The following is a 12770-nucleotide window of genomic DNA, read 5'->3' as shown; positions in this document are numbered from 1 at the left end:
GGAATGCCTGTCTGAGGAAAGGAAGCTGCCCCACAGGCCTCTTACCGAAACCCCTAGTGAGCTTAACACCCTTCAGAAAAGGAACCATTTGCTCACTGATCAAGGCCAGTGTCTGCAGAAAACAGAAAAACACTGCTCTTCCCGGAGATTTTGTATTTGGGTCTTTTTAAGTCATACAATTTTGTTGAAGTTCTTGTTCTCTACTTCTTTTTCCCTCATTAGATTTTAAGTTTCCTAAGGTGGGAGGTCCTTCCATTTTGATAGCTGTGTGAAGGATTTTTTTTCTTTATTTTGAATAGAGTACTCATGCTGCATGTCTCATTTATCTCCATCTCTGCCAGGAAGATAAAGATGTCAAAGCTTTTGTAAAATGACCCTGGAAACTTTTCCTGTGTGGAGATTTGCTAACCAGTGTCTGTGGGTCAGAAAAGCTTTTTGTTTCAAGTTAGAAAAACTCTTGCAAACAGAAGTATTTGACTTTGTTGTTTTTTGTTTGTTTGTCCTTGCCAACTATCAAAGGTCAATAATTTTGGGCAGTTGATCATTAGATTTGGTTTGGATGCCAAAGATAATGCACATCCAGGATAAAGAAGGGTATTGGCCTCGATTTCATGAGAGAAGAATAAAGGACATTGTATAGTCCCCACTAGGGAATCTTTGTTTAGCACTCACTTCTCTTCAGTAGCTACATTTGGGGAATCATACCTGGAAAAAAGTACTTTGTATAGCTTGGGCATGTAGGGTAGCAGCAGCTTTTTCTTACCACTTGGAAGTCATTGGAGAGCAGTGAAATCCGCCCCATCAGTCAGAGCTGCCTGAGACTGGTTTGTCAGGAATAAAAGCATGTTGTCTAACTGCGGGCATTGGCACAACCGCATGACCTTGGGTTTCCATCTCCGAGACTCGCCTCTAACCTTTACCTACGGTTAATCAACATTGTCCCATGACAGGAATGAAGATACAGGGAAGCAATAATGATTATAAAACACAGAAAAGGTGCGGGGTGTTGGGAACCTTGGAAAGGAATTGAGTATGTGCTCATGAAGGGCTGCTGGATTCCAGTTGCAGATAGCATGGAAAACACAGCCAGCAAGCCCACCACAGATTTGAGCACTGCCCCTGCCCCGCTGCAGGAACAGTATAGGGCATTTACCGTACTGAGTTTCATCAAGAGAAAATAAAGTACACTGTGTAGTGTGTCTCTGGAGATAATCGCACAGAATATTCTGATGCCGGTCAGTTACAACCTGCCAGAGAAGGCACTGACCCGCCAGCATTCTCAAATATACCCGCATGCCCACTTCCTCCTTCACTGGCTCAGGGAGATCAGCTTGAGCAAGTTTATTTCACTTTATTTTTTATAAAGAAAAGCCCATTTCAAACTCAAGGAAAACAAAGCATCTGTAGCTGAGGGAAGGACAGTCTTCAAAATGCCAGCTTTTTTTCTCCTCCCAGAGTTTTTAGTGATAAATGCAAAAAGAGAAGAAAGAAAAGAGTCCCTTGATATGGGCACAGACTGTGGAGGCCGCTGGTGTGGCCACCGACCTGACGCCGGACAGGCCAGTCCGGCTCTGCTTCAGATGTTTTCAATGACACAATCCTGTTCCTGCCAGGAAGCCCTCTCATCACTTAATGGTATTGAGTATTACAACCACATTATGTGTTTTAATTTTTCTTATGATAACGCTTAGATATGCTTCCTTTAACTTCCACTCCCTGAATTTATTTCTCCCTGAAATTACTTCTCATCTAACCCCTCTTCTGGTCAACAGCTCTTTGTGTATTGAAAATTTTAAGTGTCCTTCTATCTTTTCCAGCATAAAGACCCTCAGTAGTTTGAAATAAAACCAGGTGTTCAGGCGGAAGGATGCCTGGGATTTTTTCCAGCCCTGTTACTTTTCTCTTCCTTCACTTAGCACCTGCACTGTATGTACTTCTCAGCCCTTCTCCTTCCATGGAATCAGAGGAAAAAGAATGTCACATGAGCCGGCAAAGAAGTACAACATAAGGAAACACACAGAGTGCTGTGAATTCTCGTCTGGCAAAGTCCTGAGTGTCATTTATTAGGAGAAAATAAAGATAACTGTGTAGTGATTCTCCTCACCTGTCCGTCCAAGTGTCTTAACCCAGAATCCAAATAAGAAAATTGGTAGCCTCGAGAGGAAGTCTAGCACAGGGACTGAGAGCAAAGGTCTGAGTTTGAATCCTGACTGTAGCACTTCCAAACTATGTGACAGGTTACAGATGGGTCCGTTTCTCAGTTTCCTAATCTTTAAAATGGGAATAATAACCACAGTTGCTATAAGGATTATATCCAACGAATTTGGAACACTTAATGCCTAGTGCAACAAAAGAGTATGCAGCATACATATGTAGTGGTAATGGCTACCACTTCTTAAGCGGTAACTTGTATCAAACTGTATCATTCTCTACTCTCTCCACTCCTGTAGCTTCCCCTTTCTCAAACTAGTCTGGATACCTGGCAGGGTGGGCCATTGCCATGAGTGTGCAGGTTACTAGTTCCAGCCCTCCCCAGCAAATTCCATCCAGATCCAATCTGAGCAGGCTAGAGCACTTCTTCTCTTGGCTCATCCAGTATTCCATAGCAGCACCATTCTGTATAAGAACCTGAACTTGGGAAGATCACAGTTTCCCCAGAGTGATTCCAGAAGTCTGTTGTCTGTCCTTTCCACCCTACCAAGCCCCATCCCACTCCAGTGGACTGTCATCAGCCTCATCTTACATTTAAATGTCTGTCACTGCCTTCTCCTATGGAAAAGTGACTTATCAATGCCAGGTCCAAGCCTGGTGTCTTTCTTATACTGTGCAGCCACATTCCTGAGTGACCACTGCCCTGAACTGGAGGGTGCTGCTAGCACAGGGTGTCTCCAGATCTCCCCAACAGCCAGCAGGATGGGTATGAAAGGAGAAGGTTGGTCTTCATAACTGGGTCAGACTCTGCGTGTGCCAGCAGCATCCTTCAGACGGACACGCGCCTGCAACACGCATGCGTGATGTGCTTCTCGCCAGCCCGAGGTGGCCATTAGGGTCTATGGCCATGGCGAGGTTGGGCATCATGGCTGTGAACCATACTCTATTCTGTGTCCTGTGCTCTTTCTCTGCCCTTTCTCCCCAGGACCCTCTTTAGAGCCATAAAATGCCTTTTCCCCATTTAGGATCATCTCTCTGGAATATTGGCAGGAAGGTTCTGTGGCATGGTTTTCTTCCCTTCTAACTTGCCAGCATTAGCTGCTAACTCTCTCTCTCTGCCCTTTGTTTAAGGTCTGAAATTGAATGAATGGAGAAGGTTATTTTGTTTGCCCAACAGCCAAATCCAGCCATTGGGTAGAAAATACAGTGTTCTCTGGCTCCTGGAAGAAAATCTTATTAGACTAATTGCTTTATTTATATAACTTGTCCTCTTCCTATGAAATCAGACAGATTTTGAAAGAGGAAAAAAATACTTTTAGCCATTACTTATATTTTAGTGAGTTTCAAAGTACATTTGGGCCCGGTTTTTTCAAGACTCATAATGACACAGCATTAGTTTAAACTCTATAATCTGGAACATCCAACAACTCAAAACTGAAGCTGCCTCATGTGTAGCACAGCCCACAAGATGTGATAAGCACCATACCTGACACCAGATTTGTAAAGAAGTTGCTCCATTGCACCCATCTTGCTGCATTTAGTATCTCTGTTCTGTTGTTAATACAGATACAGTTGCACATTAAAACCTATTGTTTGTAGGCCGGGTTCAGTGGCTCACACCTGTAATCCCAGCACTTTGGGAGGCCGAGGCAGGCGGATCACTTGAGGTCAGGAGTTTGAAACCAAGCTGGCCAACATGGTGAAACCCCGTCTCTACTAAAAATACAAAAATTAGCCGGGCATGGTGATGCGCACCTATAATCCCAGCTACTCAGGAGGTTGAGGCAGGAGAAACACTTGAGCTTAAGAGTTTGAGACCAGCCTGAACAACATAGGAAGATCCTATTTCAGAAATTTTTTTAAAAAGCAAGAAAAAGAAACATTGTTTTCCGAAGACCATTCCTCCCCACTGCACTACTGGAGCCTAGGACAGTGAAGGCAGAAAGAGATCTTGTTCTCTCTTTCCTGGCTCTAGAGGAACAGGGAGAGCCAATTGAGCCTCAGGGTCAAGGCTGACCTCAGAGTGTAGTCTCTCGGCAGCTTTCTATCTGTGCCCCTGCCTTTAAGTAGAACAGGATGGACTTACAAGTTTGGCATTTGGGTCCCATTAGGGACATAAGCAAATCACGGAAGTTTTCTGCAAAAGAATTATGCTGCCACTGTTCACAGCAGTGGGAACAGAGTGTTTAGGGACAGTGTATTCGAGCATAGGACAGCAACAAGATAGTCACAATACTAGCATTTCTTGAGGGCTTTCTTTGTGCCAGGCGCTTTATGTTAATTCTCTCATGGACTCATCACAACATTTTGAAATATAGGAAAATCTTCATCTTAGAATTGAGAAATCTAAGGCCCAGAGAAGCTAAGAAATTTGTCCAAGGTCACACAGTAACTCAGTGGTGAAAGAATTACACAAACACAAGCAGTGAAGCTGCAGATCCTGACCAACCCTCCATGTCAGAGAAGCTGTTAGATCTTTCAGCCTTCCCTGGCTTGCAGAAGGCCTCCCAGGACATTCTTATACAAACCTGGCCCAAATCCCTTATGTGTCCTGTTAGAGCTAGCCTCAGGAGGGAGCATGTCTACTGGTTTTCCCCTGCAGCCACACCTACTCTGTAGCCTGGGAAAAAAACTGTTAAGTGTCTCATTCTGAGGGCCAGGTGTGCCTCTGAGTCCTTGAGTATCCTCTAGTTCAGTTCCACTGTAATGAGGGCCACAGCAGGAAGGGGAGCACAAAATGACTCCCCGAGTTCTTGACCCTTCTCTTTCTGCTGCTCTCCAGTGAGTCTGAGACTTATATTTGGGGGAGAATCCAGATTTTCCACCCTGGTCCCCTCACTCTCTGCAGCTTGTAAAGTGCTTTTCTTGGCCCTAGAAAACATTCTGCTTCCTTCAGTAAACGTGTGCAGAATATTTCATGAAGTCACATTATTTTCCTCTTTGGCCGACTTTCCCTCTTGGATCACAGTCAGGGAGAAGGTCAGCTGAGGTGAGGCAACTTTTCAGTGTGACCTTAGATGTGGATGAAAGTGATGGCCCTGAGCAGCACAGTTGTTAACTTACTGGCCTTTGGGTCCCATTAGGGACATAAGCAAATAATGAAAGTTTTCTGCAAAAGGATTATGCTGTCACCATCCACAGCAGTAGAAACAGAGTGTTTAGGGAAAGGCCCGTGCCCAGCCTAGGATGGAAAGCTATCCACCTCCAACTCCACACATCTGCACCAACGTGAACTGTGAAAGATTTCAGCCCTGGGACTAATGTTGAGTGTTCCCTTACTTACTCATCTTCACATCATTGGAGAGGGGTAGTGGTAGAAGGGCCACCCCACCACCACCATGACACACAAAGCTTCCACCCCCTTAGCATCACCCCGGACCCTTCTCCTCCCAGTCCTGGTTTCTGTTTCATGGTATTCATCCTCCTCTGGCCTCTTCATGAGCTCCTCCAGCTGCCACCCTGGCTGCTTCCCACTCTACGCCAGGGGTCAGGAGCCATGAAAGTCCATGAGTGACACCAGCCAGGTGGGAGGCGATAGGGAGTGGTGGGGCATGTGGCTGACTGGGTCTCTGATGCCCCATGAGAAGCAGCAGCCCCTGCTCCACTCCAGGCCATTTCTATGGAAGAGGAGTGCAGGCACCGTGTTCCTGAGCATCTCATTTTCCTTGAGAAGCGGAAAACCTGACTTTTCATGTGATGTGACATTTCCTAATGTTTAAATGTTTGAGAAGTAATTAAAATTATTTCAAAATGCATTATGTAGACCGAATAAAATGTGTCTGAGACCTAGGGCTGGTCTCAGTTCTGGTCTGTCTCTGTCCCTTTCCACAATCTAACCTATCCTCCCAGCTTTAGTGGTTACTCAAATTTCAATGTCTCTGAGCGTTAGATGGCCAGCCCTGGCCTGCACCCCAGATTTATCCTAGAATTCATCTGCACATGGGTGCCCATACACCTCCAATGCAAAGCTGAGCCCATCAACCTCCCAGATTTGGCAGACTATAGGATCTCATTAAGTGTGAGCTGTTTTTGTCTTTGTTCCACTAACAAAACTACTACTACTACTAACACTGCTACTGATACTCATGCTACAAAGAATAATCTCTTGTTCCTCTTTTGTTCCCTGTTTCTGTTACTCAACACCACTGCCCCATCAGGCAGCCAGGGAGAACCTGAGATTTTGGACTTTTCACTCCCTTCCAGGCAGTTGGTGGATTGTGTTCCTTCTTCCACAGCCTTCCAGAATGTGCTTCCAACTCTTCCTTCTGATTAACTAGAAACTTTCCTAGTTGCTGAATTTCTCGTGTGTTCTCAGCTATTGTCTCAGCCTCGAACTGCTAGCACCAGGCGCTGCCTCTCCATTTAAGATTTATTCATCACACTGTGGCTAGAGTCATCCCCTAAATTGCTATGCAGCTCTCATCACTCACCTCTGATGGATCCCACTGGCTGCCCCCGCGGTTCCTCAGTCATCTCTGCATGCCAGCTGTACCAGGCACTTGTATGCCTCTGCATTTGTGCTGGCTGTGTCCTCAGACACATTTTCTTCCTTCATGCCTAATATGTTAATTCTGTTCATCCTTATCTCTGGTCAAATGCCACCTCTTCCATGAGGCTGTCACTTGCCTTCCCACCACCAGCCCCAATGTTATTTGCCCCGTCCCTCCTCCGAACTCTCACAGCACTTGATCTAAGTCTCTTTTCCTTTCATCCGGCTGTGTATTATGAAGTTTGCTTGACTCTTCCGCCTTCTCTCCATTAGCTCCTGGGTGGAGAGACACTGTCTTTGTCATCTGCATGTCCCCGAGAAACCCCTAGTGTGCTGCCTTACATATAGTAGACTCCCTAAAAACCTTTGTCAGTTGAATCAAAGTGTGTGTGTGTGTGTGTGTGTGTGTGTGTGTGTGTGTGTGTGTGTGTGTGTGTGAAGTTGAGAATGGCTGCATCTAAAGGGCTCAGGCCAAGGTATTAAAAATAAAAACAAAACTGCTTGGTTATTCAAAAGGATTTATCAGAAGCCCAAGAGGCTAAGTATCAAGCTAGTGAAAGGGTTATTCTGCCTTTCCCCAGTTCCAAGGGTGCAGTTTTTAGAGGATGGACGGTCGTGTTTGGTCTACTTGTCATCAGGCAAGGCCTCTTCCACAGTGCCCCATGGAAGCTTGGGTTCAGTGCCAGGGGCAGGGAGGAATGAGCAAGCCTCTTGGACACTGGGGCTTCAGCCACCCTGGCATATAGAGTCCCGCACTGTTTGTCTTGCCCAGAAGAACAAGCTGTACCCACCCATTCACAAGATGTCCTCTCTCACATCATTGGCAGGCCTGAGAATTTCCCACAGGCCATCTGGGTGTGTTCTGCCGTCCTGTCTCCCGAGTTTTTTGCAGCATTAGTTTTTGTTAACTAGCTCTTAGAATAGCAACTGCTCTTCCATCAGGAATTGTATCCCGTTGACTTTCCTAACACAAGAATCTACTCATTTCTTTTTTGTAACTATTTTCCCCCTTCCTGCCTGCATTGCACAGGCTTACTCAGTGAGAGCCCAAGTAGTATGAACTAACTCCTAGCTCTTACAGAACTGAGTTACTTATAAGATATGCATCTCCTGAATCCCCGGTGACCACTGTAAGTGCCTCGAATGGCAGCTGCTCTGATTGGACCTGTGCCGCTCTGAATGCTGCTTTTACTTTTGGGTCCTGCCTCCAACCCAGAACCACCTGTGGCCTTTAATCCCTGTTACTAGGAGAGACGAGAAGCAATTAAACCCTGTCAGTATATTCATTTATTAGCTGCCGTTTGAAGCTTTTTTGAAAGCATTTTACAAGGTATATCCCATCAGGTTGCTTAGGAACTTTTGCAGCCTCCTTCAACATTATCATTTTCATTTGAATCAACACTGGCAGCTTGACACCTCTGGACACCTGGCATGGCAGGGGGGACCACCTCCAAATACCGTCTTTCCGTGTCTGCACCTTCAACAAGATTTTCTCTGTAAATTCTGCTCCAAAACAATTTCTATAAACACAGCATTACTTTTGTCTTGTTCACAAATCAGATTTGGAAAGAAGTGCTTGGAGACTGTCATAAGTCTATTTAAAGATAGTTTGATTTAAATCAAAACAAAAACAAAACTTTTTATCCAAGACAATTTTCTTTCAATATGGGGAATTAGTTTCAATGTCTTTGAAATTGAGAACCACACTCCAGCCATGAAAAGTGAATTATCCTGTACTAGTCCTTGCTCAGGAAGCGATCAGAACATCTTTCCTGGCTATTTTGGGAAAGCAGATTTAGCCCAGCATATTTTGATAGGAACCCAGCAGTAAGGAAGTTTCCCAACTGATGGAAAGACGGAGAAGCTCTATGCACACATTGCTTAGCTGTGTGGCAGTGCTCATTTTAGTTTTTCGTCTATGGAGCAATGGAATCTCAGTCATTGAACCTACTTCGAAACAGTGGCGGTGGGGGGAACATCTTGAAGAAAAGCCTTTCATCTAGAGCTATGATATCTTCACTGCATAAAGAAAAGTGGCCAACTTGGTTTTTTCTAGAGCCAGGACACAGACCTTTTCAGTATGTCACCTTTGCTGCTTCTTCACACAGATCTTCAAAAATAACGACTCTCTCTCCTCTCTGCGGTCTCGTCAGAGAGCGGGAATCCTGGCCAGCTGGTCAGGTCACTCAGAAAAATGACACAGCTGTTTCTGAAAGTAGCCCCATTCAGAAGATGTCTGCTGCCCACAACTGCAGTGCTGGGGAAAGGCACACTGTTATAAAGAGCTTCTTTTCTTTAAAGAGGAAAGAAAAATACATGGTGTTTACAGAAAAGAAAACTGGACCCTCCTGCTTTCTTTTAGTGGCCATGTCTGAAATGGAAGTGGGAAAAGCCATAAATCCACACAGGCAATCGCGCCTTTAAGGCATGATTCATACTGACTGTGCTGCCTGTGATGGAAAACCCAGCTAGTTAAGCAAGACCTGCCAGAAAGTCTCACACAGCTCCTCTGCCATGGCTGATGCCTGCTGTCTTGTGACATGCTGGTTGTATGTGAATGAATGATTGACACTTTCTGTCTCTCTCACTCAGTTCATGACCAAGAACCCCACCATGCGCTTGGGCAGCTTGACTCAGGGAGGTGAGCACGCCATCTTGAGACATCCTTTTTTTAAGGAAATCGACTGGGCCCAGCTGAACCATCGCCAACTGGAACCACCTTTCAGACCCAGAATCGTAAGTGTCCCAGGCTGTCACAGAGATTTTCCTTTCTTCAGATGTCACAGCATTCCACCAAAGTCCATAGAACAGCTAGATAGCCCCTGTGGGTGACAGACGAGAAATTCAGCTGGTCACTGCACAGGGCAGCCTCCCCTGGGGGGAACCTGGGCTCCTTGTCCATGGGACAACATGTCTTCACGTGCCCAGGTTAATTCTTAGAAGTTTCACCTCTCGTTTACCCAATCTCCAACTTCCCTTAACCTAAATTAAAATCTTGTAGGGTATAAGAGGCCTGAAACTTTGCAGGTTTCCCCAAAAGAGTTTGGCTAATTGAGAAAGTCATTGTTCTAGCCAATTTCCTCATGCTCCTTGGGGCACTTTTTATGCCTTTTCTAAGCCCCTGAGAAAGCAGAGAGGGTGTGAGATGTTGCTTACTTCACTGAGCCTGGCCTCTTGGCTTGGAGAGCCTGGGTCTGTAATAGCTGCTACAGCGCAAAGTCCAGGCCAGGCTCCCTTTGACCAAAGAAATACTGGGAGCTCCAGGGGCTCCTCTCCAAGCTCTGCAGCTGAGGGAGTGGGCTTCCTGAGGGTGGTCCCGCTTGTGGTCTGAGAGCTGAGCTCGTTCTCATCTGTGGGTCAAGAGCTCCACAGTGGGAAGGCAGAGAAGCCAGGTTAGCGATAGATCAAGAGTGATCGGGAAGCCTGGCATGGTGGCTCACACCTATAATCCCAGCACTTTGGGAGGCCGAGGCAGGTGGATCACTTGAGGTCAGGAGTTTGAGACTAGCCTGGCCAACATGGCAAAACCCCGTCTCTACTAAAAATACAAAAAAAAAAAAAAAGAAAGAAAAAAGCCTGGTGTGGTGATGCATGCCTCTAATCACTGCTACTCAGGAAACTGAAGTAGAAGGATTGCTTGAACCTAGGAGGTGGAGATTGCAGTGAGCCGAGATTGCGTCATGCACTCCAGCCTGGGTAACTGAGTGAGACTTTGTCTCAAAAAAAAAAAGAGTGATAAAGAAATATCATTGATCCAAGTAAGAGCAGTGAAATGTGTCATACTCACTTAGAAATGATCTTTGCAGCATTTGTTTATACAAATATAAAATACTCAACTTTTAAAAACATACAGTGCACTTAATCACTAACAGCCTACTAGGCTGTTGGATGCCAGGCACCCAGAGGTAAAGCCGTTCCTTCAATGGTCAGCCCCCTGCCAGCTCCCCTGGGATTAGGGAGAGTATGGCCTTCAGAGACTGGAGCCTGTAGTCCTGACTGCACAGCTGGTCCAGCAGGGCGTAATGCATCTACCTAGAGAGTAAAATGACCGACAGTTATTCCCTAAGCTCAGCACTTCCAAGAAGCCTTTTGGGAAGATCTCTTCAAATGTATAGAACTCTGTGCAAACAATAGGTAGGACAAATATGAACCTACCAACCTCTGTTGACAAATACAGCTGCACACCCCTCAGCAAGGCCTGCTGGGAAATGCCACCTTGGTGAAATGAGAATAAAGGGTGAGTGAGCCAGCTGCTTTTGGATGACCAAATTAATCCTTAGCCTCCTATTAAGACAGGCCTGCTCAGCAAGATTTTCATGGAATTAGTGAATTGGTGGTTGCCAAATGCCATAATAATGCACCATGCAGTAGACTTGCTGTAAAGCATGGTTTAATCATAACAATAAGTGTAAATAATGCACTGAACAAGCTACAGAGCACTCCTCTGAACTCACTGGAATGGGCTATGTCCCATGCAAGATGAGTAAGCCTCAAGCGCATAAAATCTGACCCTTGTTTCCCTTTTTTTGGCAGAAATCCCGAGAAGATGTCAGTAATTTTGACCCTGACTTCATAAAGGAAGAGCCAGTTTTAACTCCAATTGATGAGGGACATCTTCCAATGATTAACCAGGATGAGTTTAGAAACTTTTCCTACATGTCTTCAGAATTGCAACCGTAGCCTTATGGGGAGTGAGAGAGAGGGCACAAGAACCCGAAGGGAATAGAGATTTTCCAGGAATTTCCTCTATGAGACCTTCCCAGCATCAGCCTTAGAACAAGAACCTTACCTTCAAGGAGCAAGTGGAGAACTCTGTGAAGGATGGAACTTGAAGATATCAACTATTTCGAGTCCAGAGGGAGCCGTGGCAGTAGAAATCGTTGATACTGAAATGAGATTTTATGAAGTATACTGCTCCACCTATGAGCGTCTGTGGCTATGGGCTTGGGATGTTAACAGGAGCCAAAAGGAGGGAAAGTGTGAAGAATAAAGTAGACCTAAGAAATTCTGAGCCAATCAGGCTTCTTAATTCAAGACACAAACCAAGACTTTCTGTCAACTGTGCTGTGCTCTTCTTTAAGCCAATGAACCCCAATTCCTGGCAGTCTACAAGAAGTCTCTTAATGCTAATGAAGAATTTAAAGGTCTTTTTAAGGAAATGAGGGGCTTTCCAAATAGAATGATTTACTCTGAAGAAAGAAAAAATGGTATCTCTGAAACTCACAACCTAAAGCCCAATCTTGAAAATATGTTGTGCACCAAGACAACTGCTTCAGCTTCTTCTCTTATCCTTACTTTCTTTAATAGATATTTATTAAAGTGTCCAGTGAAAAGGTGCCACAATACCCAGTATTGTAAACAACAGGTTTGCATTCATTAAGCTTTCATTCATTCTGGAGTCTACCAATTTACCTGAATGGTGTTTGCATTCTGTGAAATGCCTCTCCACATTGCATATGTCACACTTTTGTCTGCACATAACTCTTTTTTCACAAGAAGGGTCACTGCCACAGCAGCACAGTCAGCGGGTGAATTACAGGTGCCTGCTGCCTGCCTACCTGGGGAATCTGATCATGTCTGTATCACTGTGTGCTCATCACTGAAGAATTGCAGGCCACTCATGTCAGTGACCAGACTTATGGCTTATAAACATTAGCAGTTTATTTATGTTTTAAGATGCAAAGATGTGTGTTTGATATTCACTTTAATAATTAGAAATGGATCTTGTAAACAGGGCATATATCAAAGATGACCTTATAATATGTACCCGAATATACAGTTCAAGAATTTTGTCTGACTGGAAATAAATGCATTTTGTAGCAAAAGGCAGTTTTTTGACTGGAATGATTTGTCTCCTTCCCACTAAGACAGTAGACTTCCAATCAAAATAAAACCTTGAGCAGAATGGGTAGAACTCAACTCACAGAAAATTCCTGAGTGGAGAGATTGATGTAAGCTTCTGTGATTCTCTGAAGTAGATGTGGCCTGTCTCTTACCAAAACTTCTGTCCTGAATGAGGGTGATGACTGCTAGGCATAGCTGTAACAGACCAACCTTCAAGATCTCAGGGGCTAGACATCATAAATGTTTATTTCTCATTCACATAAAGTAGCATGTAAGTTCAACAATC

General features: G+C 44.8%; 1 protein-coding gene across 2 annotated transcripts in view; it reads left to right on the top strand.

Annotated features, from left to right (window-relative positions):
- PRKCH (protein kinase C eta) overlaps positions 1 to 12469 on the top strand; it is a 239357-nt gene extending 226888 nt beyond the window's left edge. For both annotated transcript variants that reach the window (XM_010354646.2, XM_030931748.1), the window contains exons 13-14: positions 9233 to 9376; positions 11174 to 12469. In XM_010354646.2, the coding sequence (XP_010352948.1) occupies positions 9233 to 9376; positions 11174 to 11320 (291 nt within the window). In that variant the 3' untranslated portion in view covers positions 11321 to 12469. The remainder of the gene's footprint in view (positions 1 to 9232; positions 9377 to 11173) is intronic.
- The last annotated feature ends 301 nt before the right edge of the window (positions 12470 to 12770 follow it).

The sequence above is a fragment of the Rhinopithecus roxellana genome, chromosome 5 (assembly GCF_007565055.1).
Source record: "Rhinopithecus roxellana isolate Shanxi Qingling chromosome 5, ASM756505v1, whole genome shotgun sequence".
NCBI lineage: Eukaryota > Metazoa > Chordata > Mammalia > Primates > Cercopithecidae > Rhinopithecus > Rhinopithecus roxellana.
The sequence above is the reverse complement of the archived record's forward strand: the minus strand, read 5'-3'. Positions and strand labels throughout refer to the sequence as shown.